The sequence below is a fragment of the Crinia signifera genome, chromosome 5 (genome assembly GCF_055691185.1).
Source record: "Crinia signifera chromosome 5, ASM5569118v1, whole genome shotgun sequence".
In the NCBI taxonomy this organism is placed as follows: domain Eukaryota; kingdom Metazoa; phylum Chordata; class Amphibia; order Anura; family Myobatrachidae; genus Crinia; species Crinia signifera.
This window is the reverse complement of record NC_139221.1, coordinates 134,079,919-134,098,732: the sequence shown is the minus strand read 5'-3', so window position 1 is coordinate 134,098,732 and position 18,814 is coordinate 134,079,919. Positions and strand designations below refer to the sequence as shown.

Below are 18,814 nucleotides of genomic sequence, written 5' to 3'. Positions count from 1 at the left end.
TGCCTTGCAACAGTTTTAGCATGGCCAAATAGCAAAACTCTAGCATGGCATGCTGGTATGTTTAGTTCAACAACAACAAAGGTTCCCCATTCCTGCCTTAAATGGACAACACATATGGCAACATGCATACCCTCTGTACACAGCGGCAGCCAATCATAAGTGGTGGTGTTATTGGAGGCAGGCGACGGGAAAGAGGGGCTGGCTGCAGAGCGAAGCTTACACCGCGTCCAATCACAGCGCAGGGAGGCGGCGCGACAGTCCACTGCTCTCAAGGGAGATTAGCAGTAACTGCAGCCCAGCTTCTGCTCCAGAGTGACAGCTCCGACGGCCAATCGTCACTCCACCCACCCTGCCTCTCAGCTGCGGACCAGCGAGCGGTTCCCGGGTCCCGACCAGACCTGCGAAGTGCGCACTCTCTGTTCCAAGACTGCAGGCACCGGCGGAAACTGGAGCGAGCGGGTGACTGGCTGGTCCAGATTGCAGCAGAATACAAGCTGAAAGCAGCTCTCTGGTCAGTGTTAAAATGGTGTAACACACCTAGTCACTGACCAACCATTACATGCAGAGAAGCGGGACACTACATACATGAATCCTACGCTCTTGTAACTACTGACATACTGTATATAGCTATTTCTGTTGTTCTCTCCCAAGTCAGGTGTCTTCCTCACAAGTCTGATTTATTGAATTTTTTTAAGGTGTATTATTATTCATGTCACTGTTGATGACACGCCCATTTTACCCATGGCCACTCCATTTTGCCAGTGGCCACGCCCCTTCCTAATGTGTACCGATTTTTGCCCTTTAAATGTTGGAGGGTATGCGACATGTAACAGCATGTCTGTCTTCGGATGTATTCATTATGCGACACCACAATGTAGAGAGAGACATTGCTAAAATTCCCCTGGGGAACATGAGAATGTTGACATGTGAAATGTCAACATTATGGTTAGGGTTAGTCATTAGAGGGAGGATTAGGGATCAGGGCAGAAATACTCACTGGAAAAATGAAAGAGCGGAGGTCTGATTTGGACACCAGGGATAACACACAGCTATTTTAAGATGTCAACATCAATTAAGGCCCCTTTCACAAATTCTGACACGGTCAATGTCACCATTATGGCAATGTCGACATACCATACACTTTCTGAACTCGCACAACTTAATGGACCCGCATCAGTCAGGCTTTCGTGCCCAACATTCCACAGAGACAGCACTGACTAAAGTTGTGAATGATCTGGTCACTGCTAAGTCTAAAGGCCACTACTCACTACTAATTCTTCTAGATCTCTCTGCTGCTTTTGACACTGTTGACCACACACTTCTCATACAAACACTACAATCCATAGGTCTTAAAGACACAGCCCTCTCTTGGTTCTCATCCTACCTCTCTAACCGCTCCTTTAGTGTTCGTTTCTCTGATTCTACCTCCTCTTCGCAACCTCTTTCAGTTGGAGTACCTCAGGGTTCAGTTTTAGGTCCCCTGCTTTTCTCAATCTATACCTCATCTCTTGGCAAACTAATCAGCTCCTTTGGATTTCAGTATCATCTGTATGCGGATGATACTCAGCTCTACCTATCCTCCCCGGACCTGTCCCCATCTGTATTGAGCCGTGTCTCTGAATGCCTTTCTGCTGTTTCAACCTGGATGTCATCTCGCCACCTCAAACTTAATATCTCAAAAACAGAATTAATTATATTTCCGCCAATAAATAGTAGTTACCAACCTGATATCTCTATCGCTGTTGAGAAGATGACAATCACTCCTACCTCTCAAGCTCGCTGCCTAGGTGTTATCCTTGACTCAGAACTTTCCTTTGTACCCCACATTCAATCTGTCTCAAAATCATGCCACATGCACCTAAAAAACATATTTAAAATTCGCCCTTACCTTACACAAGACACTGCAAAAACTCTAATCCATGCTCTCATCATCTCACGCATTGATTATTGCAATAGTCTCCTTATTGGCCTTCCCCAATACAGACTCTCACCACTACAGTCCATTATGAATGCAGCTGCAAGGCTAATCTTCCTAGCCAGACGTTCATCGTCTGCAAAGCTACTCTGTCAGTCACTTCATTGGTTACCTGTATTCTACTGTATTCAATACAAAATTCTTTTACTTACACACAAAGCCATAAACCAAACTACACCAACATACATATCTTCTCTTATCTCAAAATATCATCCAACACGACCTCTACGCTCCTCCCAAGATCTGCGTCTCTCATCCACACTCATTACCCGTTCCCATTCCCGACTGCAGGACTTTCTTCGGGCTGCACCCACTCTGTGGAATGCCCTCCCAAGCACAATAAGACTCTCCTCCAGTCTCCAAACCTATAAGCGTTCCCTGAAGACTCATCTCTTCAGGCAAGCTTATCAAATTCCAGAACCAGTCATAGAACCTTGCATTCTGGTGGAATCGATGCAATAAAGAATACAGTATATATCCTTATGTATCAGTGCCTATTTCCCTATAGATTGTAAGCTTGCGAGCAGGGCCCTCCTACATTTTGACTGTCTGTAAATACCCTGTTTTGTTGTATCACTGTCTGCTATTGTAAAGCGCAACGGAATATGCTGCGCTATATAAGAAACTGTTAATAAATAAATAAATAATAAATACTGAACCAATTTGTCTGCACCAGTGGCCTTAAGCTGTACATATACAGATGGAGCAGCTCCCCCTCCCCATGAGCGCCTCTGTGTCCTCCCTCCCAATAAGTGCCTATGATCTCCCCATAATGTTCATATGAATCCCCTTGTGTACAATTAGCCTCTTTCTCACCATGTGTTTTCCTGACCCACCCCTCTCCATTTGCTCCTAACTAGTTTTAATTCTAGCACCCAGTACCTTACGAAACCGCTGCAGTTCCTCTACAGTGTCACGGTCTGCTTTGTTGCTTCTAGTACAGTCTGGTCTGTATTAATATACAGGCCACAATGTGATAAAGATACTACAGCGGAGAGCGACACCTTGGGAGGGAAAGAGGAACTGCACAGGTTTAGAAAAGGTGCAGGATGCTAGAGTGAACACTACTCCACTGATCTCTTTTCACGATCTATAACTCTGCAGTGGCCACCAACCCTATTGTGCCCTTTCTCCCTCCCCAAGGCTGGGGACTGCTGATCAGAAGTAGCATGCAGATTAAGCTATGACAAAAGGAAGCGGAGCAGGAATCATTTCAGTGAAGCAGACAAAATAAAAAATGGCCATCTGAGCATAGGGGCAATCGAAGACATGCATGAGTATACATAGGGCTTGTCCAAAGTTAATGTGTATCTAAAATTTTTATATTGTATTACAATTACAATGCTGATTAAAGAGTTTGCAATCTGTTCACTTCTCAAAGGATGCACATGTGGAGCGTTCACATTGTTTTTATAAATATTTTATTCTTGCAGTCGCAGTTTGATTGACAGGAAGCCAGCATTTCTGGTTGAAAACATGGAGTTCTGGGAGAGATTGTGAAAATGCAGGCGTGCCCAGGCATTTTTTGGGTGGGTCTCTGACTTCAGCAATGACCACTTATAGCCTGGTTCTTTAGCCCTAGATTAATGCTGGCCATACAGTACATCTATAGATTTATTGTCTGATCTGGCTGAATGGAACAAAAACCTGGTAATGGATGAAAGCATATGACAGTTGACCATTTGCTTTGAAATGCTGGAAAACTGAAACTATCATTCAGATGGGTACTTCTTTACTTTCACGGCGCCACTAGATAGGACAGATAGGATACGATTTTGTATGCGATTTGACATAAGATATCGCATAAGATATAGGATAAGATTTACTATCCATTTCATTACCCCACTATCCACTAGGGCGTGGAGTTGATTTTATATAGCGTGGCGAGCCCGAAGCGTGGCGAGCCCCGCGAGGGGACACGGATGTTGTTTCAAAGCAAGTCCCCAATATCGCATGCCATTTGCATGCAATTCCATAAAATACATTCCGTGTCCGCTCGCCACGCTTCGGGCTCGGTGGCTCGCTGCGCTATATAAAATCAACTCCACGCCCTAGTGGATAGTGGGGTAATGAAATGGATAGTAAATCTTATCCTATATCTTATGCGATATCTTATGTCAAATCGTATACAAAATCGTATCCTATCTGTCCTATCTAGTGGCGCCGTGAAAGTAAAGAAGTACCTTCAGATGTTACCAGGTTTTTATTCCAACCAGCCAGATCTGACATCTCAGATGGAAAAAAAAACAGTTTGATGGTTTGGTATTTGGGAATGGATCTGCAAATGCCTTGCAATTTGAGATGCATTCATTATTTTGCAAGAGGTGGTTATTCTTTCTGTCTGGGCGGAGACTTTTTGATAGCAGCCAACTGCTTTTTCTGTAGCTAGTAATCCATGTAGAATAAGGCCCATAGGTTGTAGGACATGTAAAATGCACCAGCAGTAAATACGTTTGTCTACCAATTTGATTTCACATCTTAAGATGCCCATACACGCTCCGATCCCGGCGTGCGTTCTGGGCTAAAATAGCATCCATCACATCGCATTGCATGCCTTGTGCCTGCAATGCGATGCGATGAAAGCAAGTACAAAAAGTATGTGCAGCACATATTTTTTGTACTGTGCGATGAGGTGCCGCGGGAGCGCGCACCTCAAAGCACACATTGCACCGCCGGGATCGGAGCGTGTATGGGCTCCTTAAGAACCTCAGTGGGTTATTGGCGGTATAAAGTTGTTATTTTCACATATGATAATGTATAACCTTTTAAAAAAATCTCTTCAAAATGGTAATTAAAGATTTTAAAAAATGCAATTAAGATTACTGCTGCCATACCACATGTTCATAGCCAATGAAATACATGTTAATATCGTTCTACAATATGGAGTTCATCATCCAGCTTTAGAAAAAAAATCATACATTTGTCAAAGCAAACACAGTAGCAATACATGCGTTTTTATCCTTTTCAAGTGTAAAAAAATGAATGAGTATAATTCAATGTTAATGTAAAAAATAAAATATAAAATAGTTATACTAATACCGGTATACACACTGGGGGTGGCAAAGCAGACAAGACAAACAAATTTATAGATTACTATCCAGATATATGTTGATTGTGTGTTTGTCTTGTCTGCTTTGCCACCCCCAGTGTGTATACCGGTATTAGTATAACAATTTTATATTTTATTTTTTACATTAACATTGAAGTATACTCATTCATTTTTTTACACTTGAAAATAATAAAAACGCATGTATTTGAAATATCTCAAAGAGTACTGTGTGTTTGCTTTGATAAATGTATGATTTTGCGCAGAGTATACCACCCTCACGGAAAAGGACAACCCACAAAAAGGTTGAAATAAGTTTTCCACTTTTTTGGTGACAATATAGACACCTGAGACCGCGGACCTCTAATTTCTGTACCGCACCCCCTAACAGGGCTCACTGGTGTTTGCCATGCTTCAGTTGAGTGCCTCATGTAAACCATATATATGTGGACCTAGATAATGTCCGACAATCAACCGGACACCATCTTACAGGGTAATTTACAAAAAAAAAATTGTTTAAATTCACATTTTTATTTAAGCATAACTATAATGGAGGATAATCATGCTTCATTCTTTGTGGATTAATATCTGCGCCAAACTCTATAACCAATTAGAATTTAATTATAGTTCCTACTGCCAGCATAATTACTGTACAGCATCTTTATCAAATTCATGGTATATTACCTTTCACACTAGTATTAATATAGCTTACCATTATTTGCTTTAATTACCTCATGGGCTGTATGTAGGTACCTTATCCACATACGCAGACATCAAAATAGCGCTAAATATTTATCACCAAGAAGAACAAGGTAAAAATGTTTTGTATCTTCTCAGGATTCAGGGCAGTCCCTGGCACAGAATCTGGGGAGAACTTGTAATTTGTAACTAATCCAAATCTTTACTTGACATCTTTTTACGGTAAAGGCCCCCAAACATTAGACCAACTTGTCCTATGGACAATTTACCTGATCTTCCCTAGCAGCTCACTAAAAGATTTGTCACTTGATGTGCCATTTTTTTTACATGTGATAAATTGCATGAGCTTTATCACATGAAAGCCAGGGGGAGCTGAAGGCGGGAGGTGGCAGAACTGAAAAGTCCTATTCTAAAGACTGGGTGGCCGCTGATAGACTGAGAGAGCTCTATGTGGGTGGGGCTTATACCCCGAAACATCACCTGTTTTACCATGCATCCAATATACATTTATTGCCTTTTGAGTGCCGTTATTTCTGCTTTGAACTTGTGTATATTTCTACATTCGGGCACCAGGGCCAGTTGCTCATTGAAAAGAAATGCCCCCATGGTTATAAATATTATTTGTGAAAACATTCGAGCACTTTATTTGGTACATGATAACTCAATTTATCCTCTATGTAATGCACTATTCACTTTTCAAGGTAATCCCCATCTCTTTCCACGCATGTGCACCAATGCTTGATGAGTCACCGAACACCAGCTTTCATCTCCTCATCAGAGTTGAAGTGTTGGTTCAAGGTGCTCTTTCATTTTAAGAGTCACTTTGAAAAGCGAATAGCGCATTACATAGAGGATAAACTGAGTTATTACGTACAAAATAAAAATCTTATTTTTTTGGGGGGGGGATTATTTAAATCTTATAGTCAAACATCTGTACTAACCTTAATATCTTATTAATTAATTACAATTTTATTGGCACGCAAAAAACGCATATACACTTACTGTAAAACATTTGTTTCAGTGTACACTTATAAACATGTGATGAATAACAATACCAATTAACAAGTAAGTTTTCTTTGCTATATAAGGATAGGCAAATATACTTACATTTGTCAGTGGAGAATGAGAGAACATAGAAAAGCCTTCAAAAATATATTCATGATCATCGTACTCTATAACAGTTGGCCGGTCAGTCTGCAATAAAGTAGATTACGGTAGATTCTGATTAAGCTGGTCATTGATATTTATTATTCATTACTAAAAAGTGTCTAGAAAGATACATTTTTGGCCTGAAACCATCTTAGCGAACCAGTGAGGTGTTATAAACCTTGCTAATCAGTTGTTTGTACCTCTCACTATTTATTCTTAATGCATCCATAAAAGTTTCAGGCTTATTTCCAGGTGATCTGGATGCCCAGACACGGAGCCAAGGATCAAGAGAATGAAATAAATGACCAGCACTCAAATGCAAAGTCTGTCCGCTGCCAACATTTGCCTCAGGGCAGCAGAAAGGTTAATTAAGGAGCAGCAGAAGCAAAATAAAATGTTGTCTACAAAATTCTAATTTTGCTTTATTCTGCACTCTATATATCAACAAACCATTAGTGGGGATGGACGAATGAATTAGTGTTCAAACAAAACCAGAGATAATTGGGAAAGTTCATTTCAGTAGCCAATTTGCAGACACTACACAAATCAACACAAAAAATAAGCAAGAATCCAGGGAGGAATTCATCAATCTTTTTTTATGCTCACTCAAGAAACCTGTTAAATCTTGAACTGAACGTACAGAATTTACCTCCATTGATGTATGCAAAAATTCTCTGTGTGGATCATAATTCACAATGGGTTTGTACATCACAAGCTGAAGTCAGGAGGAAATGCATTTTATACTGCATCAGCAAGTAAAACAAAACCCTGCAGCCACCTAAACATTCCCGAAAAAAAGTATCTCTTGGTACTTGATTAAACTTAAACTGGGGAATAGAGGTAAAAACATCCATTCTTTTAGAAGAATGAGTCATTAAAAACACAATATTCTGACACACATAGTCAAGTATATCATAAGCATTTTTAATTTAAATTAAATTAAACTGATTTGCACTTTTATATACTGTAGATTAAATGATATTGTATATTAAATTATATTTTGCACATTTTATGGTGGAAAAACAATATCAATTCTTCAGCTTCTTAGCAGCTAAAATAATTAACCGATTTGAAAAGTTACCATTAATTTATTTTATCCTTATAATATAATATCTTAAGGGGCGTACACACGATTCGACCGGGATCAAATCACACTAGAAGACAAATGCATTATATTTGGACTATATAGTACAGATCAATACTATATAGTCTTGACTGCACAGTCTATTTTTCTATTTCATTTCGATGAGAACATCGGAATTGAATGTATTAGATTTCGAGTCGATTTTGCTTATATAAGCAAAATCGAATAGAAAAATATACCACATCGAGCCATGTGTACGGGGGCATTAGACCCCAAGGGAGTTCAGTTTCTTTACATTTAAATCTGAGGACATCAAATCTCACTGCTTCCAAAAATGTATTAGAAATGTGGGTTTAGTATGAGGTCAGGAATTCAGATTATCAACAATTGCAATTCGGACAACGTAACATTGATTAGAGAATGCTGGTAAGCATCAGGTTTAAAAGTAATGAGGACATGACTGCAATGAAACATTACTATCTTTAGGACATTCTCTGCTCCACAAAACGCTGTAAGCAATGTGTCTGTAGACCTTCTGAATGCCAACCAATTACCTACCTCCCAAAAAAGGTTTACAGATGGCATAATTTGCGCATTATCAATTACACCAATGACACCTTGTTACTTACTAAGAAATTGGTTGGTGGAGACACTGTAATCCTGTAGTGGAAAAGTCGTCCAGCATTGTTTGTCATAGGACGGCAGGCTTTAACCGTCTGACAGGGATAATACAAGAAATTATATTACATCGACTTTAAACTACCAGTAACAAACATACACATTTTCTCAAGTTCCCTAGTTAAGCAAAACAAAAAATCCCCTTTTATGTACAGTAGTTGTTAGTTGAACACTGTAGCCTTATTTGTATCCTAGAAATATACTAATCAGGTACATACATATCATTAGTTCCCCTTTTAGGGTGGGTATGCACTATGCAAGATACTGGCACAATATGCAGTTTCCGGCCATAGTAGAATGACATATCATGTACATCATTGTATATTCCGACTGTACGCTCCAGTGGGTCACATGCAATATCCTCTGGTTGGCCAAACTGCATGGCCAATCAGAAGATATCCTATGTGTCCCAATGCAGTTTAATGAAGGATGGAAAGCGGTATTATTCCAGCATTAACTAAAAACGTAATAATTCTGGCAGCTCGTGGGCATAGTGAATTCTTAATAAATGGTTACAATAAAATCAAAGTCTTTTCCAGTTTATTCCCAAATACATATTCCCACATTATTTAAATAATTTAAGATGCATTTCTAAACTCAGAATTATTTAGATTTTCCATGTATCATTTAACTCTTTGTGTGCCAACATCTCTGAGATGCGCATAACATCTGCTAAAAATGCCAGTGTTGCCTAAATTTGTTATATAAATTCAAATAAAAAAAATGTGTAAATTAAGATAAAGTTTCCTATAGAAGGTGAACCATACAGGTCATTATGATGAACAAAACTGTGTGCTTGGCAATTTTCACACCTATTTTGACAAATTCCCTTGGCACTCAATGGGTTAAAAGGAACATTATAAATAATAATTGCATGCATTAGTAACTTAACTACGGATATCTAGAAATATTCCTGTATGTACTGAGGAAAGAACTCACATCCATTTCTGTAGACCGTATTAGAAGAGACAAAGCTGTAGTGGCTTACTAAGTGAAAATGACAAATACTGGGATGGGTCAAGGAGTTTAGGTGAAGTGTACAGGACTTAGATTAGGTTTTAAAGCATCTCCAGTACATTCTGAAGTACAGTGAGTGTATTGATTTCTTCTAATAATTTTGCAGTACTGTCACAAAAATTCTCAAAGGACAAAATAACCCCTGTAAAGGGTTTGTCTGACTGGGTCATGATATAGGATATGATATACAGAACACATACTGGCTGACATGATTTACCTCTTCTCCAGGATAAATGCTGTGTCGAATGCCAGTCCTTCTTGCTTTAACACTGCACTTACACAGGGGGCCATCATTCATCTAACACAGAATAATTAAAAGACATTAACTGATAAAATATAGAGATATTCTAATTATTAAATGATATCAAAGTAGAACACTATGCTTTTCACTGACTTACTGTCTCCGGGACGATGCAACAAAATCCAGAAAAAAAGAATACATGTACATTACCGGATGGACAACAACCTGTAAACCAAATCAATTTCATATTTGTTTTTTTAAAAGGAGATGTAGAATTGCACTGAATAGAATAAAAACTGTAGAATGGTGGTGCTATAACTTTAAACATACCCTAGGGACTTGGACGCCGGCCCGGCGGTGAGCTGCCTCCTGCCTGTGGTGCCGCGCTGCGCAGCAGTGGCATCAGTTAGTTCAGTATATTTACTGTAAGTTCGGCAGTGGGGTGGGCACAGTTGTGTTGTCTCTTGTTGTCCAGACCAGTCTGTCCAGTCCAGAGTCCGTGGCCTGGCAGGCAGAGAGCCCACAAATCTGCAGTGCGGCTGCCTGTGTCCAGGGTCATTATCAATATCTGTCCCACTGTCACCACCAGTCCAGAACTCTAGCGAGAGTCCTGCGAACCCAGAGGCCCAGGTCACCTGCTGGGCGATCTGACGTCACGTCACTGTGCCCTGTCCCAGGCCCCCAGCCAATCTCCCTGCTAGTTACTACTTACATTATTACAAAAAACAGTAATAATTGAATGCAGGGACAATAATTTATGATAATAAAGAGTGGACACAGTCATACAGATACAACCGGCCCTTTGAGGGTGACCAAACTGCTGATGCGGCCGCCGATGAATTTGAGTTCGACACCCCTGCCCTAGGGCATCAAATATGGGGTGCAAAAAAAAATAAAAAATCTGCAATGTTGGCGGCATAAGGTACCAGAGATACAGTCCAAGTGCCTGCAACTTCAGCCCACCGTCAAGAACTAAATTCATGAACCACATTTAAAAAGAGACATTGGGGGTCATTCTGATTGGTATCTGCAGCTTACCATGTCCCTGTGATCTAAGGAATGTTGGGAAGACACATCCTCTCGCATGTGTCCACAGCAGGAGAAGTCATCTGATGGTCGGCGACCAGCAAATGATTTCCCCTGCCTTTGCAAATATAAAAGTCAGTTGAGACCGACATATATTTGTGGCCGCCAGGATAAAAAGGGCGGGTCGCTGAGGTTCTGCGTATTTATGGGAACGCCCAGCATTTTCATGGGGACGCCCATGAAAGGCTGGGTGTTCCCATGGCCCAGCTCCACCTTCACCCCTATTTTGGGTCGCCAATCCCGGGATCGGGAGGATCCTGGAATTTGGCCCCCAAAACGATTGGAGTTACCAATCCCGGGATTTCAGGATTAGACTGCGCATGCGCAGTCTAATGCCGGGTAGCGTCTGAGCGGGTGCTCAGCAGCTGCCTGGCTCTTCCTGTCCCGTGTAGTGCGGCTCTGCGCAGCGTGATGACATCAGAGTTTACGCTGCGCAGGCTGCACAGGCTACCTCCGTCCTGTGACCGACCAGAACACCCGCCCAGCAGTGGACCGACTAGCTCCCACCTGCTCATCCAACAGTGGAGCAGCACACACCAGGCGACCAGCCCAGGCTCCATTATACCGGCTCGCCCGGCTCCACCTCCTGGCTCCCGTCCGCACCACGCATCTGTAAGTAAGTATGCGGGGCGGACGAGGGGGATTTTTTGATTAGGGAAGCAAATCCCGGGATTGGGCATTTTTTCAATCCCGAATCCCGGGATTAAAAAAATGCCCCGGGATTGGCATCCCTACCCCTGTTCCTTCCTCTCCTCTGCGAACTGCCCGGCAAGTCAGCAACTTGCTGTCAGGCTTTTCATATGCGCATAAACCGACCATCGGGGCAGGGGCCGAATTCGGGTCACGGCATGTAAACCAGAATCAGCCTCATTGTTTCTTCCTTTGATTACATAATATCTTTTGCAATCTCACAAGATGAAACATAATAAAAATGTATATGAGTATCTAGGTCAGGGGGTAGCCAACTCCAGTCCTCGAGAGCTACCAACAGTTAATGTTTTCCATGTCTCCTCACAGAATCACAAGTGAAGTAATTAGCTCCACCTGTGGATCTTTTAAAATGTGTTAGTCAGTAATGAGTGCAGCTGTGTACATGGGAGGTGAGCTGGAAAACGTGAACTGTTGGTAGCTCTCGAGGACTGGAGTTGGCAACCACTGATTTAGGTTTTGTTTTACTTTGTGCTGCAAATACAACTACCTGTGGCTGTACCAAGGCCTTGGCTGCTGTTTGATAGTGCACTGGTCTACCCCAATAGATGGCCTCCTTACCCGGAACTTGCCATATAGATTTTATAATTATATTTTGATAATATTGTATTTCATTATAACTGTATTCATTATAAAATATAAACTACCATACTGTACAACTAATCCTTACTAATAAGGAGTTAAAAGTAAATCTAAGGAAATAAATACAATGTTTAGGTTTATTAAAACCAAATGTATTTTACATTTTTAAGAGGCAGGGTTAAAGTCTTAAATTGGATCAATAAACTGGATTTAGGATCTGCTGTATATATGCAATGTTTCACTAACTAAAACATTTGTGTGTTTTGTCAAAGTATGAAGAGCTAAATGTGCATAATTAAACATGCAACAAATCTAGTTTTGATGTGCAATGCACTTGTGTGCTTGGAAGCAATTTACCTATTTCCTGAGCATGTTGTACAGGTTATTATTACTTTAATTAGCCTATCTTAAGGTGCCCATACACTAGTCATACACTAGTCCGATTTGGCCAGTTTTCATCCAAATACGACAGATTGGCCCAAAACAAATAGAAGAAAAAAACAGGCCAAATCAGATGCGTTTAATACCAGATCTGGTCCTGTGCGCTACAGATCGGATACGGAGATGTAATGTGCAGCACATAAGATATAGCGTAATCTGACCCAACAGCGGCACATCGCAGGTGCTTTTTACATGACCCAGTTAAGCTCAAAAGGAGACTCTCAAAATAGCCTCTTCAATACAGAAGGCATATAGTACCTCCCAATTGCCCCAGATTTTTGGGACACCCATGGGCAGCAGGTGTCCCACGGTAGGTGGGCAGTTGGGAGATCCTCTTTATTTGCTGCAGAGCAGTGGGGTGTAGATGCTGTGTGCATGCGGAAAGCATCGAGCCATCAGGAGAGAGGGACACGAGTCATGGCCACCAGCTCCCAGAGCACTGGGCATCCTGCCAAAGTGCTAAAAAAAAGGTGTGTGGCATGCAAGCTGTTGTGAAAAGATATAAGCCAGGGGAGGCCAAATCGGTCCACGAGAACTACCAATGGTCCACGTTTTCCAAATCACCTAGCTGGGGTACAGCTGTAGTCATTACGAACTGACACATTTTCAAACGTGCTGCATTCATTCCTACTATAGACCCACAGGCTGCCTGAAAAACATGAACTGTTGGTAGATCTTGAGGACAGGTTTGGCCACCCCAGATATAAAAACGAAGAAAGTTCCATTCAGAACTTCTGAAAGTAATATTGTGAAATCATACACACTTTATTTACAGTAATAAGTAAAAGCTTTCCCCCTCTCTGTGCCCACCAGCTGACTTAATCTGGTAGCTGATGTACTATTGACAGAACTTCACCTGTGATGTCCGTCGCAGTGCTTATGTCTGGGAGGGATTTTATTAAAACTAAAACCGAACTAGCAGGAGCATTGGCAACCTATTGCTTTTCAGCGCTTTCCTAACTATTGTTTTTATAAATGCTTGACAGCTTTTCAGTTGAACATAATATTAGAAAACTACAGCATTTACACATATTTGATCTTTGTTATGATTATCCCAGATTTTCCAAGTTGCCATAGAGCCAGTCCGTCTAATGCAAACGGGAACCTATTTGCCACATTAAGTGTATAGAGGATAATTGAATGTGTTGTTTATTTGAGGAACATTAATTAACGGGCATCTGCGATCTGTTTGGGGCTTCTCATTACTTTTCTTGTTTATTGTGCTCAAAAGCACAGGGTTTAGCTGCACAAAGCGGCCAATTCCATGTAAACTAATGGCAGCAAAGCAAAAAGTGCTTTTCAGCTACCCAAAAGCCAGATTTTTAACACATTTTTTCTCATCATCTCAGTAGGCTGCAAGCAGAAATATGGGCATCTGCAGGGCTCGTCTGACAATTGAATTGCTCCTTCAAGTGCCTATTAAAATATGGTATATGCACAGATTGATTCCATTCAGTGGGACCCGCTTGGGGGCGCCAGATCGGACAGGATGACCGGATTTTAAGGACATATACACACTGGCCCTTATTCAGATCTGATCGCAGTACAGATTTGTTCTCAAAATGGGCAAAACCATGTGCACTGCAGGTGGGGCAGATGTAACGTGCAGAGAGTTAGATTTGTTAAATCTGCCCCACATGCAGTGCGCGTGGCTTTGCCCATTTTGAGAACAAATTTGTACTGCGATTAGATCTGAATTAGGGCCCCTGTGTTCTACTTGAAATCTGGTCGGCAGGAGCCGAACCCTGGTCTGTAGGACCCAAGCCAAACACTGTGTGTGACTCCACACAGCCTCCTTACTGCCAAGCGGGTCCCTCTGAATGCGTGGACACATTCTAAATAGATTGTGTGTGGACCCATCCTAAATAGGTTACATAAAACTGTTAGAATGGCTTACTTTTCACTATGAGATGATAGAACATTTCATTGTAATAACTTACAAACTAATATCAATCAGTTGTAGTAATGGTGGTATGTCATATTTCTGTTCTCTACCATTTTCTAGGTCATCTGTTTACAGACAAACCAGGCAAAAACCTATCACAGTTACAGAGTATAACTTTATTCTCAGGATATTTTCTACCAGTTAATCAAAATGTTTGATACAAGTAACATGTAGTCTATTCAATTATGACAATATTGAATAAACGGGTTGAGTTGTAAAAATACCTAGTACTGTACTAGTATTTAAGATAAATAATGTTAGTATAAGTACTGTATTTCGTTGGCATACTTTAAATGTGTAATTCATTCATTATCAGTACATTTGAAGAAAGAAAATTGCATTTCTTAAATACTGTAATACAAAACATTAGCTTTACAGCAGTATTTAAAGTGTACTTATGGTTTTGGCATAGCATGGTGTGCATGGCAATTTGGGTACGGTGGTGCAGGTGAAACTCTCCGGGCTCTCACCAGATCCTGTCCTGGCTATACGAATACCCCTTTCAGACCGAAAACAAAATTGCCAGGTGAAGCAGTTCCACCCGGTAATTTTGTTAATAACACGGGTCCTTTTTCTGTGTGAAAGGGCACACCCGTGTCGTAAATCCTGTGTCTGCAAACCCTGTCGACCTAGTGACTGTTGACAATTAGTGGTCGACCTAAACATTATCTATCATCTTCAGTAGGGGTGACCAAACCTGTTCAAGATCTACAAATAGTTTATGTTTCTCAGGCAACTGATGGATCTATAGTAGGAATAAAAGGAAAATGTGGACCATTGGTAGAGATCAAGGACCAGATTGGCCAACCGTGATATATACCATAACTTATTTCCTGACCTGTCCACATTGGACTTCTTCTTGTTCCCATAGATAAAGGAAAAGATGCCTTAGATTAATTTAAGTCACTGCAAACCTTCATCTAAGACGTAGAAGACATACCTAGTGGTTTGAGCAGTATCCGGACTGATCATAGACGGACTCAAGATAGACGGTCAAAAGGTCGACATGATTTTCTTTTTACTACATTTTCAGCCGACATGCCCTACCATCCACTAGGGTGTGGAGTGAGAATACAATAGCGTGCCGAGCGAGGCACCAATCCCTTTTGTCTGTCGACCTTTTTCATGACGACCTTTGACCCTGTCGACCTTGTGACTGTATCATGAGTCCGTCTATGTTTTATACCATAACCAGTTTGAGCACATGCAACTATCCAAAGACTCTTGGAAAAATTTAATGTTCACTTTCTTTTATAATACTTTTTGTCCATGTGTAAACTTACCAGACACCACTCGTACAGGTCAGAGCATTTTAGAGATGGAAAAAATAAAATATATGCATACATTCTCACTTATGATAAACAGACAAACAGGAAGATGAGCTAGTCCACACAACCATTTCCTTTGGCAAAAACCTCTCTTCCCAAATGTCTCCTGTAACCGAGACAAGGAAAAACAAACAAGTAAACTACCAATTACAGTGATTTAAAACCATGTCTTATTGCTCTATTGTTTCATTTGATTTCAGTGACTGGATTCTGAGCTGTTCACAAGTAGCTATAACTGCAAAGAGAACGTAAAGTAGCAGAGCACATATTGAGGTAGATGTATTAATAAGCATGGTAAAGTGACAAAACGGAAGGTAATAATGCACCAATTAGCGGTGTTTGAAAAATGACAGTTGAAAGTTGACTGGGTGGTGCATTATCACATTCCACTTTATCACCACTTAACCGGGCTTAATACATCTGTCCCATTGTGGCTTATGCTGCATTATGGGCCTTATTCAGATCTGAGCTCAGAACACATTTGTTTGGAAAATGGGCAAAACCATTTGCACTGCCGGTGGAGCAATTGTAACATGTATAGATTTGCGTGAGTTATTTTGTTTCACATCCCTAGGTGTGCAACCACCAGTGCGACTTCTTTTCTTTTTCTTGTTAATATGGTTTACTGGTTGCCCAGGATAGCACCCTGCAAGTGTATGACATAATTACGATCCAATTCTACCAAATTCAAAGAGTACTAATTTGTGTGCAGAAGCAAAATATCTTCTTAATTTCTAACCGCGCCCAATATACAATTTGCTCCATATATATTGGATCACTGGGTTGACATTTAAGATTATATTATAGATCAGGCATGTCCAAAGTCCGGCCCAGGGGCCAATTGTGGGACCGTGATGTCACTTTAAGTGGCCCGCAGCCTCAACCCGGAAGCAGGCTGAGCATTAGAAGCAGGACTCACAGGACAGGACTGTAGAGGCGGGGCCTACAACGAGTGCGCATTACCTTGTGTGCAGCGGTGAGAGGGTGTCGGCAGCCACTGTTCGGCGTCTTCATGTGAGTATGTGTCCAACCCCCGTCCCCCGCCCGGGTTCCACTCCATCTTCCGTCTGCAATCTCTCCGCCTGCTCATGATCACAGTATCCCAGGAGGAAGGAGCAGCATGCAGAGCAAACTCTGTAGAGGAGGGCGATGGCGGGAGCGGGGAGCACAGGCATCTGTCTCCTCTCCTTGTGGTCCCTGCTTGGCCTCTCCATCCTGTGGCTTACAGAAGGGGCCATACAGAGAAGGAGGGTCAGGCAGGAGAATATACTGTGGAGGAGCAGGCTGGGGGAAATAGACTGAATGGGGGCAGAGTGGGGGACATGCAGAGAAGGCGGGAGCAGGCTGGGGGAAATACACTGAATGGGGCATAGTGGGGGACATACACTGAAAGGGGGCAGAGTGGGGGACATACAGAGAAGGGGGGGGGGGGAGCAGACCTGTACTATTTACTGCAGTCAATATATCAGTATCACCCTTCACACTAGAGCAGGTAAGACAAGTTATTTGTTTAGTCTTCTGTTGTGATTCATGGTTCAGGTTGAATGGTTGGCCCCCACACATTTTCACCTCACCAAATCTGGCCCTCTTTGCAAAAAGTTTGAACACCCCTGTTATAGATAATATGCTAGAATGTAACAAGGCAATTACTATTTTTGCCTGAAATTCGATTCTGCCCACAAAACTACGTATGTTTCAGTCACTCTCTTAGAAACCAATGGCAATCAAACACCGCTAATTGGTGCATTATTACCTTCCGTTTTGTCACTTTACCATGCTTATTAATACATCTACCTCAATATGTGCTCTGCTACTTTACATTCTCTTTGCAGTTATAGCTACTTGCGAACAGCTCAGAATCCAGTCACTGAAATCAAATGAAACAATAGAGCAATAAGACATGGTTTTAAATCACTGTAATTGGTAGTTTACTTTTTTGTTTTTCCTTGTCTCGGTTACAGGAGACATTTGGGAAGAGAGGTTTTTGCCAAAGGAAATGGTTGTGTGGACTAGCTCATTTTTCTTTTTGTTTGTCTGTTTATCATAAGTGAGAATGTATGCATAAATTATTTTATTTTTTTCCATCTTTAAAATGCTCTGACATACTGACATATATGAGTGGTGTGCAGTAAGTTAACACATGGACAAAAAGTATTATAAAAGAAGGTGAACATTAGATCCCACTATAGATCCACAGGTTGCCTGAAAAACATGAACTGTTGCTAGATCTTGAGGACAGGTTCAGCCACCCCTGCCAACATTCCGAGAGCATCAGCATACAGTTTATTTATTTGAAGTTTTCGTCTTATGGGGCTTATACACGAGGCGATTTAAGGGCATTTTTTAAGCGATCTGATGATTTCTTAGAAAATGCACCTCCATATGTAATGGCCATAGCGATAGCAATGTGTGGACCTGCATCTCAAAGGCGAACACTGGCCCTGACAGATCACATCGCTAATACATTGCTGTGCAGTGCTGTGTGATTAGCGATCTACATTGCTCAGATCGCCCAGTAGTGTCACTCCCTTTATATGCATTGCAGACAGATGCATTGAAAAGCCACTTAAAGGGCAGGAACATTAACCAAACAGGAAATGGTTATACAAAGTATCAGATTAAACTCAATGGAACATAAAACGCGAGATAAAGCTGCATTCTCCAGCTCACATTAGAGCATTTTTACAGACTCATTCTCCAGCTCACAAGTATGTACAAATGCTGCACATCAATCAATGTAATCTAGCTATGCAGCTTTGTTGATCACAGTGTTATTTAGAGAAATAAATGCCTAGAGTGAGAAAGACGCTGAGCGTGGGCGAGTCGCCCGGGTCT

General features: G+C 41.4%; 1 protein-coding gene across 1 annotated transcript in view; it reads right to left on the bottom strand.

Annotated features, from left to right (window-relative positions):
* The window catches only part of DROSHA (drosha ribonuclease III), a 221,674-nt gene that overhangs the window by 172,939 nt on the left and 29,921 nt on the right, over positions 1–18,814 (bottom strand). The window contains exons 7-9 of the mRNA XM_083188077.1: positions 9,866–9,946; positions 8,583–8,669; positions 6,828–6,914 (exon numbers count right to left, since the gene is read on the bottom strand). Of these exons, the coding sequence (XP_083044203.1) occupies positions 6,828–6,914; positions 8,583–8,669; positions 9,866–9,946 (255 nt within the window). The remainder of the gene's footprint in view (positions 1–6,827; positions 6,915–8,582; positions 8,670–9,865; positions 9,947–18,814) is intronic.